Genomic DNA, 13,029 nt, shown 5'->3' with positions numbered 1-13,029 from the left:
TTTCTTGGAGCCTGGGAAATAATAAATACCCAATGAAATAGTCATGAGTAATGAAGAAACAAGATGCCTGACACCCAAATGCCTATAATATTTGGTGTCTTACTTTATTTTTGTTTCCTTCATTCTTTCTGTCACTAATCAACTCAGGGTTAAAAACACCTCACTCTTATCTACTGCAGCAGACACCATTGTTTGAATTTCATGAGGTGTCAATCTCACATTGTTCCAATCTCAGTATTTTCCCCTCTAAGGAATTGTTTTCCTTGTTCTACACTTTCTTCAATATCTGCATGACAATGTGACAAGAGTCTTAGTTAAGGAAATGAATAAAATCTTAATGGATCATTCTTTTTAAATAAGAACAGATATGAGAGGAGCTGTCTCCTTCCTTTCCTCCTGACCTGAATATGGACTGCAGCTACAATAGCCATCCTGAATCCACACATCTACACATTTGAAGGAAAGGGTTCACAGTATAACTACCTAGCTACAGTGTACTACTTGACAGCGAGTGCTCAAGTAAGCGGAGGTAGACAGTCACAATGTCTTAAGTTTCTTGCTTTTCTTATGCTTGTGTGGATGAAAATATTTCTCATGCTCATATTTGTAGCTGAAAAGATTTCTTCTGGATCCCACTGTTTTGTCTTCAAGACCACTCACTAGAATCCAGTTGCTTGATTAAAACACAGCTGAATTTGGACACATATAATGATGGGAACCTAATGCAGTGCCAAAATGGAAAAATAGTTAAAACCCTTTTATGTTATAAAAAAAAATTGATTGAGTTCCATCCATTTGCCTGAAAATTTCATGATGTCATTTTTTTGTTTCATTTTGCATTGTTTTAACAGCTAAGTAATATTTATCATTCATTTATCTGTTGTATAAATGAACCATATTTTTTTAAATCCATTCTTTGGTTGAGCGGCATCAAAGTTGTTTCCAGGTTCTGGCTATTACAAATAACACTAGAATGAACAAGTAGATGATAGCCAGTTGTCCGAGAAAACTCCATACTGATTTCCAAAGCAGGCTGTACAAGTTTCCACTTCTACCATCAGCAGAGGAGTGTTCCCCTCACTCCACATGCTCTCCAACATAAGCTGTCCTCAGTGGTTTTGATCTTCGCTATTCTGACAGGTGTAAGATGGTATCTCAGAGTTGTTTTAATTTGCATTTCACTGATGACTAAGGATATTGAGTAATTCCTTAAACATCTTTTACCAGGTAAATAGATGGAACTAGAAAAAATCAACCTGAGTGAGGTAAGTCAGACCCAGAAAGACAAAAGAGGGTATGTACTCACTCATAAGTGGATACTAGATGTAAAGCAAAGGATCAGACTATAATCCACAACTTCAGAGAGGCTAGGTAACATGGAAGACCCTAAGAGGGAAGCATGTATTACCCAGAGAAGGGGAAACAAACGAGATCTGGGTAAACTGGGAATGGAGAGGGAGGGAGGGAGAAAGGAAGGGATGGTGGATGAGAACATGAGGGAAGGGAATGGTCGAGTTGGGGAAGGGACTGAGTGGAGGAGCAATGAAACAGCTAACTTGATAGAGAGAGCCATTATGAAGTTGGAGAGAAACCTGATGCTATTGAAATTCCCAGGAATCAACAAGCATGACCCCAGCTAAGACTACTAGCAGTGGTGGAAATGGTGTCTGAATGGCCCTTCTCCTGTAATCAGATTGGAGAATAACCTGTCAGCATAGAACGTGTATCTAGTAGTTGATGAAGCAGATGCAGAGATTCACAGCCAAGCACCAGGCTGAGCTCCTGGAGTCCAGTCAAAGAGAGGGAGGAGGGATTATATGAGCAAGGGAGGGGGGCAAGATCATGATGGAAAAATCCACAGAGACAGTTGACTGGAGCTCATGGGAACTGATGGACTCCAGACCAACTGTTGGGGAGTCTATATGGCACTGAACTAGGCCCTCTGCATGTGGGCAACAGTAGTGTAGCTTGGTCTGTTGGAGAAGCCCTGGCAGTGGGATCAGGGCATATCCGTGGTGCTTGAGCTGGCTTTTTGGAGCCAATTTTTTTTTTTTCTGTTGTCTTTCTTGCCCAGCCTTGATCAAGGGGAGAGGGGATTGGTCCTGCCAGAATTTGTTTACTCCCTATGGGAGGCCTTTCCCTTTCTGAGGAGTGAATGGTGGTGGGTTGGGAGGAAGGGGAAGTTGAAGAGGGCAGCAAGGGAGAACTGTGGGTGGCATGTAAAATGAATAAACTAATTTTAAATAAAAAAGGCTAATTGAGATATTTCTCATTGTTTTTAGAGATAATAATTTCTAGTTCACTGGAAAAGAATCAGGTTCAGATGACATATAAAAAGCAGCATGTAAGGTTTAGTTTCAAATTTCTTGGATATAAATAAATGGCTCACCTAAAACTCTCAATTCTGCATTTGCATAAATTGTCTGGTATTTGTTTTCTGCAGCACATTGGTAGATCCCGGAGTCTGACACATTCAGCATAGTGATGATAAGAGTTCCATTTTCAATCTGAATTCTCTCCTAATAAAGGAAGAGTCATCAAAAGGTGTTTTGCTTTAATATAAAAGATGTTTCATTGTTAATGTAAAGCATTCTCTTGCACAAAATATATTAATGGAAAACATTTTTGCCTAATTTGAGAACTTTCACTTCAAGATCCTGAGTAACTTTCTAAAGATAAAAAAGTACAAAGCATAATATTTGTGGATTAATTTTTGGGGCACTGGAATAATCTATGTTACATCATTTCTGTGTAGATTGGCAGCCTCTCAATGGAATATACGAAACTGTCTCTTCTGTGATATTCAAAATGATTTAGAAAGTTCCACCACTCTGGAAATGTGATGATGTTACAATATGTTGCTCAAGTTCTAAGTTAGAGAAGCCACAGCCTTCCTTTCTGTAACTTCCTTTAAAGACCTCCTGCTTCAGCATCAAACATCTGCTACAAGGAACTGTTTAGGGTACTGAAATAATATTTTAGTAAACAAAGTTAATAGTTGATAGCAAATATATAACCTAAACTAAACATTTCAATGAATCCACTACCATTCTCTAAGGATAATATAAGTGGGTTAGAGAAAAACAAAAAGAGAATTTATTCTAAAGGCATCCTGTAGGAATGTTCCACTAAACAAACACACACACACACACACACACACACAACATTGTTTTCAGCTTCCAAACAATATATTCTTTATGACTCTGGTTATGGATCCATGTACAAATAAAATATATTAACACGATTATCTGGAGAATTTGATAAGGGAAAAGTACTCTCATGGGATAGATACCATAAGAGAAAATATGTTTATATTTAAAATGTGTACAAAGCCTCAGATCTTTTCTTTTGGAGTAAGGATAGCCATCACAGTTTCTAGAAGTAGGAGAGTGTGTATCAACTCAGAGTCTGAGTCCTCCTACTAGACAAAGTTTAGCAGACTACATCTTCTACTTACTGTTCAGTAACCTTGGAAAACTGTTTCATTTCACTGTGTTCCTTGTCTGATTGGTATCCACAGGTACTGTTCTGAAAGCTAATTTTAACTTCTGTAGCTGCTTTACAACTTCAGACAAGTGTCTCACCCTCTCTAAATACAGTTCTTCGTATATTTGAAGGAATGATCATTATCTATCTCTCTCACATTATCTTGACAAAGCAATGCACAGAAAACTTCAGGGTAGAAGACCTAACACACAGGGCAGCTCATCAATTGTAAGCTTTGATGGTGATACACTCTTTTTAGTTTCTTATTGTTTAGAATATTTTATTTATTTCTTGAGATTTCATGTTTTCTAAAATGTTTCCTGATAATACCTCCCACAGTTCCCCCACTGTAACTCCCCCATATCCATCCCAAATATCCTCTTCCAACTTCATGCTCCCTTCTTTCTGTTTCTTTTCTTCTCCTTTATTATTATCCCACAGATTCCAATTAATGCTTCCTGAGCATGTCCTAATGTCATCTAGATGTGAACTCATCACTAACTGCTAGTATGTCCAAGTGTTCAATCCCAGCACCCTTTACTTGCTCTGGGTTTGTTTAAGGATTACATAAATGTAAGCTTCATGCTCTGGAGTTCACTGAATACTACAAAGACATGAGCTGCTACTGGGAATGACTGTTATTCTAACAAAATGTGCTATAATGGAATGAATTTCTAACATATAGCTACTTACCTCTGGATTGAGGCGTTCACCGTTCTTTAGCCATGTGTACCAAGGATTTGGCTTTCCAGTAGCTTTGCATTCCCAAAACAAGCTGTCATAGATAGAAAGGTATGTATTTTGGATTTTCTGTTCCCATTCTGGAGGGGCTGTTAAAAAAAAGTAAACAGAATCAAGAATATCTTTTTGGCAACTCAAGTAAGAATACAGTATGTTCCAAGTTCTTAGTGATCTGGAGACTAACAGGGTTCAGGTGAACTGCCATTACAGTATGTAAGAATTGGGAGAGGATAAGCGGGGAGGGGAGGGGAGTGGACTGGAGGGGAGGGGAGGAATGCACGAGTCTAGCGGGGCAATGGTCACAATTATCACCCCATATTGGCTCAAACTAAAGGTTGCTGCCTGTCATTTTGCTGCACCTGTGCAACAACTTGCAAATTCTGAGTAAAGGTCAAAATTCAGAAGACAGCTAAAGAATATTGCCGTGCTAAATCATGGTGCATAGTCAATTGAGAAGTGATGACTACATTTAAACACTTTGAAGGCAATTTCTTGATAAATATATGAGTTCAAAGCTAACAAAAAGAAAATGTATGTAAACCAGAAATAATTCACCCCAAAATCTTAACAAAACATAAATGTGAGCCTCCACTTTTTTAAAGATAACCCAATATCCTTTGGGTTCTTAAGAAGGAATGTAGACTTTGGGAGTTGTACTACAACTTACTAAAGTAAAATACTTAACTTTAAATCCACACATGGAGTTTGATAAAATTCATTTTCTGATCTAAACAATTTATGCACAGGAGTAAGCAAAAAGCAACTAGTATATCAAATATAAAAGAAAAGATGCCTTACTGTCATTCAGGCAGACAGCTGGGTACAAATTAAATGTATTAGCATATATAGTCTTTCCATTACAGTACTCGAACCCTGTACACAGTTGTTCATCTCGTATCTCCTTTAGTTCTGTCCTTGTATCCTTATGAAAGACAGAAATCCCGCCTTTCCTTGAAATCTCTGGGTAAGTCTAGCTAGATGTTTGACACTTCTGCAATTAATTTAGTGTAGGTTCCCAGAAGCCATATCAAGAGCTCACCACTGCCTTTGTCTCTGGCTTCCACAGGTTCAATGTCTCAAGAATTTTGCTGAGATATCAGGTAACCTTTTCAAGATGTCATTTTAAAAATTCAGGAGCCAAATTATAATCACTGAACAAAGGAAAGCACTACCTTTCAGTGAGTGTTCCTACAATGGAGAAGTCTGAGGCTAAGATTCTTCAGCTTGCACAGAAACAAAGCCAATGAAAGAGGAGTTATTCACTAAGCCAAAAACAAGGGCTGTTTTATTTTAAACACACTTCTAATATATCTTCCTGAACTGTCTACCTAGGGAAATCAAAGGGAGGCACGGAAACAAGTATTCCTTGGTTCCTGGCTACAATCATCTAAGGATAAACTACTATGCATCCTGTTTATGCTTTCAATAGTACTGAGCTGACTGTTGAAGAAGCAAAATAAAATAAAATAAAATAAAATAGAAAAGCATGATGATGAAATGAGGTGTTTAGCATGCCTTCACTACCAGACTCGTTCAGCCCTATAACATGCGATGCTGCACCCCCTGCAGCAAGCAGAGGAAAGAATGGGGCTATGTGGAGTTAAAATGTTATATACCACAAAAGCCGTGTATCTGATTCCAGGCTTCTCTACTGTGATGCATGCCTCCATTAAGGCTCTGCAGGGATCTGGTCACCAAATAGAAGAAGTCATGGTATCCCTGGGTGGTAAAACTCAGTCTATGATTATCTCCTGTGGAAATCAGATCTATTTCCAATTTTAGAACATATCTCTTGAAGCCCTGAGAAACAAATCACAGCAAGGCTTCTAACAACCCAATGCACTGACAAAAACTGAAACTTCTTTCTCTGTGCTAATATAATTTGTAAATATTTATGAAAATATATGGGAATAGATGTTTGGCCTAAGGAAAACTGCATTTTTGTCTACAAATCCATAGCTTGTAAAGTTTAAGATCTAAATTTAAAAGATTTATCATTATCACTTTAAATTATATGAAAAATATAGTATAAGTATATTTATATGATGTGTGTGTGTGTGTCTGTCTGTGTAGGAGAATGTACAGAAGTCAGAGGTGTCAGATCCACATGGAGCTGGAGTTACAGATTGCCTCTTGCTACCTGCCTGAAATATGTTCTGGGAATTGATATCAGGTCTCTGCAACAGCAGTACATTCTCTTAAATCTAATTTTTTTTCTCAAGTTTCAAAATACAACACCTTACATAGCATATGGGTGCATACATATTGATTACTGTAAAATTGCAACATTAAGACATGTACACTTATTTAATCTACATATTCATTGACTCTTATCATTTTAATGAGAAAGGTCTTAAATGTCTGTCTATATAAGAAATATAGGGAAAAATCATTTAATAACTTGGGTTTACCATACAAGCTTGAGTTTCAGATAATTCTTTCCCACTGCTAGCTATATAACATCAAGTAACTTTTTAAAATATATTATAATCACTGTAATTATAGTAATACCTTAAAGGCAAATTTCAGAGGTTAAAATAGAGAATGTAGAAGGATATACAATGTTGCTCTTTCGATTTGTAGCTTAAGCTCATCAGTATAATAAAATGGAATTTTTTTCTTTCTTCTCCCTTCCTTCCTCCCTCCCTCCCTCCCTTCCTCCCTCCCTCTTCCTTCTTTTCTTTCTTTTTATTGTTTTTTTTTTTTTTTGAGACAGGGGTTCTCTGTGTAGCTTTGGAGCCTGTCCTGGAACTTGCTCTGTAGATAAAGCTACGCTCAAACTCACAGAGATCCACCTGTCTCTGCCTTCCAAGGGCTGGGATTAAAGGTGTGCACCACCATCGCCTAGCTGGAAACTCCTTCTTGATTTTCAAGTATTATTCAGTTCTAACATGAGTTGACATATCTTCATATTTTGACATATAAATTAATATGTGGCTCTAATGCATAGTAATTATTTAACCCATCAGTTGTTTATTTTTCTTCCAAAAGGAATGGTAGTAATCATAGAACAGTTGACTAGTGAGCTGGACTGGGATCATTATGTTAAAAACTATAGTCAAGTATAAAGAGTCCAGGTTTAGATGAGACCTTGAAGTTGAATATCATACATAGATAAAGTATAGTTTGTTGTTAATTTAGTCTACAGATAATTTTATTCTGATTGATCACTTAGCTGTAGCCTTTTCTGTTATATAAACAATATGAAATATTTTTATCAAAATTGAGCTGAAGCCTTTAGTTTTTTTTTTTTGGTGTGGTAAAACCCTCAATTGTTTCTTTACTAATACATTGCCAAAGACACCTCCTGACAAAAATGTCCTTAAGAATCAAATTCTACTTGAAAATCAAATTAATTTTCTTGGCAAGCATCAATAAAATTGTAGAACAATAATAACAAAGAAAAATTTTTTTTTTTTTTTGGTTTTTAGAGACAGGGTTTCTCTGTGGTTTTGGAGCCTGTCCTGGAACTAGCTCTTGTAGACCAGGCTGGTCTCGAACTCACAGAGATCCGCGTGCCTCTGCCTCCCGAGTGCTGGGATTAAAGGCGTGCGCCACCACCGCCCGGCCAATAACAAAGAAAATTATTCTATTTATAAGAAACAACTTTCACTTCAGGTTAAAATAGGAACTCCTAAATAAAATGGAAAATAATAAATCCAAAGGCACCTATGTTTTCCTCACAGTATATCCAGTTATTAAAACTATGGGATAATTACAATAAACTTTTCAGAATATTCAAATATTATTTCAATAACTATCATTGAACAATACAGTTTCTGAGAGTTTTATATCTTAGAATCAACAAATAGTTTGATAATTCTTTGATATATTTTATAGGTTTAGTGGTTCTGAGAAGATGACTCAGCAATTAGAAGTACTGGCTAGTCTTCCAGAAGATTCATGTTTGAGTCTCACCACTTATTTGACAGTGAGGAATTCAACACTTTCTTTTGGTGTCTTAGGCAACAGGCATAAATGTGGTGCACGGAAAAAAATCCATATAAAATAACAAAAATAGAAAAATTCAAAGACGTTCTTATTTTGGTCTGTATGAAACAAGATGAAAAAATAATATTTGGATAATATATGCATTTATTATATCACAAAGTATCTTTAGCTCAAATGATATTTTAGAAACTAGGGCAAAGCTGATTTTCATTGAGGCAATGAACTGATTTTTCTGTTATCTTCAGATGGGCAGACAAATACTGAAAACGTATAAGGAATAAAATGTATTCTGCCATTCAGTCTATTTTTCTATTCATTTTTTCCTTTGCTTGTAAATCCTATTGAGAATATTAATTAAGATTGCCATAGGCTACTACTGAATATTCTATGAGAAGTATATTTTAGTCATGAAAACCTTGTGTGACAAGCTTTAAAGTCGTTAACATGAAATTGCTGACATTCTTCAGTCAACTCTAATAAACAATGTTATGCATAGACTGTGTTGAAATTTATCTTATTGTGTGGCTCTATGTGGGTTATATATGCATATGTGCATATGTTTATGCTTGTGCATGTCATACATTCATATATGGAGTGCAGAGATGGATGTTGAGTGGGTATCATCATCAACCTTATTTTTGATGCAGTAATTTTCTCTGAAGTTGAAGCTCATTGGTTGGCTAAACTAGGAAAATCTCCTCAGATAGACTATTGATTAGTCTTCCCACACAGGGAATTGAATGCATGTAATCCCATGTCCATCTTTTTATATGGTGGATGGAGATTTGAATTCAGGTCCTAATATTTGTGCCACAAGCACTTTCTCCAATAAGATACCAATTTTTACAAACAATTACCGCACCTGTCAATCACAGAACTTATCACTCAACTGGAAATGTGCCTTTCCAATTTTTCCCATAATATATGTCCACAATATATTAATGATGTCTCCTATTTGCTCTGAAGCGCAGTAAAAATTCACACATTTTGCAATTCTATTTACTCACCATAAAAAATGAGTTGACCTTTCGCAAGGTTTCTTCCGCGAAGGTTACCTGCGATGCATTCATAGAAGCCTTCATCCTCTTGTTGAAACTTGGGGATTTCAAGGATAGCTTGGGATTTGCTGTACTTGACTTTCCCTGGCATCGGGCTTCCATCCAACCTCCTCCAACTAATATCAGGGACTGGACTAAACAGTTACACTTTATTAGAATAGACAATGGTTGTCAATGTGACATCAGGATAAAATAAGAGAAGCCTTGAAAATCACTCTCAAGTAAGGCAATTCAGTCTATTAAGGTGTGATTAGTTTTCAGATCACACAGTCATTCACCACTCATTCCTTCAGCCATCTATTTAAGATCTACTTAATCACCTGCCATTTACACGGCATTGTGCTATCCTTGGGAAACATATTACTGTTAGACTATACATGCCTTCTGTCCTTGTATTATTTTTAGTTTAATAGAGGAACATATTATAATCAGAGTGTAAAAATAAATTCATTTGCAAATTGTAATAACTGAGACAAAAGAAATAGGATGCAGAGATAGTAACACAATTTGATCAATGGAAATGTGTTGGTCATTTGAGGATTTAACAAGACTAAAGTAGATTCTACACATATTTAGAGATTATAATATAAAAATCATAGGTCCTTCTATAGCTAATAGACTTTTAAAACAAAATATGCATGGTAGGCGAGTTTGATTGTTAAGGATATGAAGTAACATAAATAAAAGCCTGTAGAAATTTGAAACCCAATCTTCATTTCCTCTTTTTTGTAACTTGTATACTATTAATTAGCAATAAAATAAAAATGGATTCACATTTTCTCTGTGTCTTAATAGAAAATATTTATAGAGATTTCTACCTATAGGAATTTAATAGTATAGTCTGTTATGGTTATTTTTAAAATAAAAAATGATATGAAAATGTTTCACATAACAATTGAGTTTAAATCCCTGTTAGAGGAGGCAACACAGGCATAAGAAGTCACATGAAGAAAAGGTTTACTAACACTCATCATTTGCGAAATGAAACTCCAGGGTATTTATATAAGCTTCTCCTCTTCACTATCGTTAAGCTGTGGTATATTCCCACATAGATTTTTCAGATGACTTAGATATGTCTACTCTAGTATTTCAAATTGATACTGACAATGATATTAGTAAGTCCTTTGGCAAAGTACATTTATCAGCCTCGTGGAAGATGTGAGGGTTCTTTAAATCACCAAGAGTGATGTTGGAGAGGCATCCAATCAGCAGCAGCATAGCTGACAGATAAAGATCTATAGAGTCTGAGCAGCAAATAAGTGGAGAAAATGAGTGATAGCTTTACAGAAGCTTTGGAGACAGCCACTACCCTGGGGAAACCTTAGGAATTCTTTCTGGCTGAACAGTATGATTGTCCTGCTTCATATGTCAATGACAAGTACAGGCTAAACCTGTGGGTTTTCACACAATGATCAGAAAACATGTTCCAAATCAATGCTTGAGTTATTGCTTTTTCTCAAAAGTAATGTATAGTTTCCTGTTATAATTTAAATTTATTCAGCAAAAAATATCCCATACTTAGGGTTTTTTTTTTTGAAATGCCTGCCATTTGCCACAACTTAAGGTTGACATTTTAATAAATTGGCATATTCCAGACAACAATTAACCTAGGTTACTGGTTTTCTTATCACTCATTTTCTCGAGGTCCTAACACAAGAAAATAAAGTTCTGTAAGGAAATAAATGTATTTAGATGGAAAAATAGTCCCTATGTCTGAAACATTTCAATCTGCAAATATACAAATGTTGTCTGTGTAAACACAGGAATGTTGTCTTTGGATGGTTGTGAAACAAATGCCATTTATGTTTCTCAGTATTAATATACTAATATACTACTAATAATTCCATGACTCTTCCATGCTGATTATTCTGTGGTATAATTTTTCTCTGAAAATTAGTTTATCAAATTATCAGTAGAGAATTTGAGATGTGTATGTGTTCAATGTTCTTTATTATATGTTCAGAATTCAAAATCTGAAGTGTATGACAGAAACTCACAAAACTATCCAAAAGAAGCTTATAGCCTAAGTCATTCAGATGAAAGGATCAAATTTTGAATATTTTCTCATAGTTTTAACTTTTGCTTTACATTTGTTGTGAAGATATACATCAAATTTTCAAATTACTAAATGTTTAAATACATGGTAAATGACAGAAAACATAATCATTATAATATATCAAATGGCTAAACTTTACTAGAAATAAAGCCTTTGCTAGATACTGTATATAATTTCAATATAAATATATTATTTTATTGACAACCCTTTATACCTAACAGTTAGAAGTAGGGGTTTATTTATCTCCGCTACTGATTCTATTCCTAATTTCAAGGAAACACTTGTATTGCGATAACCACACATTGAAACCTAATTGTCTATGATTTCAAAAAGTGTATCTCTATTTTCAGTGTTCCTACTATGTGGTGTCAAACATAGCAAGCTGAACTAGTGCTAACTGAGTTTCCTATGGACAAAGAACTCGGGGACTACCTGGATTTTCACTGAATAAGTGTTCTTTAATGGTAGAAAAGAAGTAATTGTACAGATGCAGATTTCTATCAGGTGAAGTGTAGCAAGAAAGCATCAGGTGTCTGTCAGTTCTCCACGCCTACTCCTTCTGCTATCATGCCCCACAGATCCCCATGTATCTTGTCACCAACAGTTATAGCACTTTCTTGTCAACTGCTGCCAAACTGCTTTAGAAAACTATAGCTGCATGGCAAGCTGAAGGAATGTAGAAACATCCATATCCCTAAGAAGAGATATTAATATACAATACTGCCATGTCTTTGGCTATAGGACAACACTGGGTGTGATTCCATTCTCTCCAGACCTCATTTAGTTAAATGAAGCAGATTTTGCAACTTGACTTCCTTCTGAATTGAATCTGCTCTTTTACCTTGATTTTCTCTGCCTCAGTTCCTCCTATTCTTAAAGCTACTTCCTAAGAAGTCTTCTCACAGTCCCTTTCAGAAAACCATCCTTTAAACTAGACCTCCTAGAAGAACAGATAATTAGAATCTCTGTACATTCTAATCATGTGCTGCTTCGGTTGAAATACCAACTGCAAGGAATCCTTATGTGTTTCTCAGAATGGTGGTTCTAATATAGACGTTACATTTGCACAGAAATGGAAGTCTGTAAAATTAAACAGCAGTGACATAAAAAGCAATCAGTAGAACCCTTGTGCAAAGCCATGCATTGAGAAATGTATTTTAAGAACTTGCTGTCCTACAGGATCAAAATCACACCAAACCAAGAGGCAAAAGCAAGAAGTGTTGAAAAAAAATGAGTATGGACAGAGATGGGATCATTTTCTGGTTAAAAAGGAAAGAACAAAAGCTTTTATTTTTCTTATTTCAGTTGTATTTTGGAAAATAACCACCTCTCCAGACATTTAGTAATAGAAAACGTTTTAAGACTTAATAGTCTGGTCTGCGTTTTTTTGTTAGTATTGTTTCATGTTTTTGGGTTAGGGTTTTTTTCTGGCTGCCCTGAAACTTGTTATTTGAACACAGAGATCTGCTTGCTTGTGCTTCCCATGTGTATGTTACCACAGCTGGATTAGATGACATTCTGATTTTAAAACTTTCAGTTCTCAAGATAAAACAAACAGAGTCATGGATTCCATATCTCCAGAGAATCTTAGGTTTTTGTCACCAGTTTTATTTTCTTTAAGAAACTTGGTCCTAATAATGTCACATGGCAACTATCTGTGCTGCTAACGAGGCTGCAGCAGGTGGACCAGGAGTTTAAGGCCTACTTGAGGTACAATTTGAGTTGAAAGACAGTCTG

General features: G+C 35.8%; 1 protein-coding gene across 6 annotated transcripts in view; it reads right to left on the bottom strand.

Annotated features, from left to right (window-relative positions):
- Cntn6 (contactin 6) overlaps positions 1-13,029 on the bottom strand; it is a 355,535-nt gene that overhangs the window by 81,076 nt on the left and 261,430 nt on the right. For 4 of the 6 annotated variants that reach the window (XM_041634298.1, XM_041634331.1, XM_041634309.1 and 1 more), the window contains 3 exons: positions 9,186-9,370; positions 4,180-4,316; positions 2,390-2,519 (listed from right to left, as the gene is read on the bottom strand). In XM_041634298.1, the coding sequence (XP_041490232.1) occupies positions 2,390-2,519; positions 4,180-4,316; positions 9,186-9,370 (452 nt within the window). Of the gene's footprint in view, positions 1-2,389; positions 2,520-4,179; positions 4,317-9,185; positions 9,384-13,029 lie in introns of all 6 variants that reach the window. The other 2 variants (XM_041634320.1, XM_041634348.1) reach the window with 2 other exon arrangements.

Source organism: Microtus oregoni, unplaced genomic scaffold, assembly GCF_018167655.1.
Source record: "Microtus oregoni isolate MIOR12 unplaced genomic scaffold, Mior012 000002F_ref0000024, whole genome shotgun sequence".
NCBI classification, from domain to species: Eukaryota; Metazoa; Chordata; class Mammalia; order Rodentia; family Cricetidae; genus Microtus; species Microtus oregoni.
The sequence above is the reverse complement of the archived record's forward strand: the minus strand, read 5'-3'. Positions and strand labels throughout refer to the sequence as shown.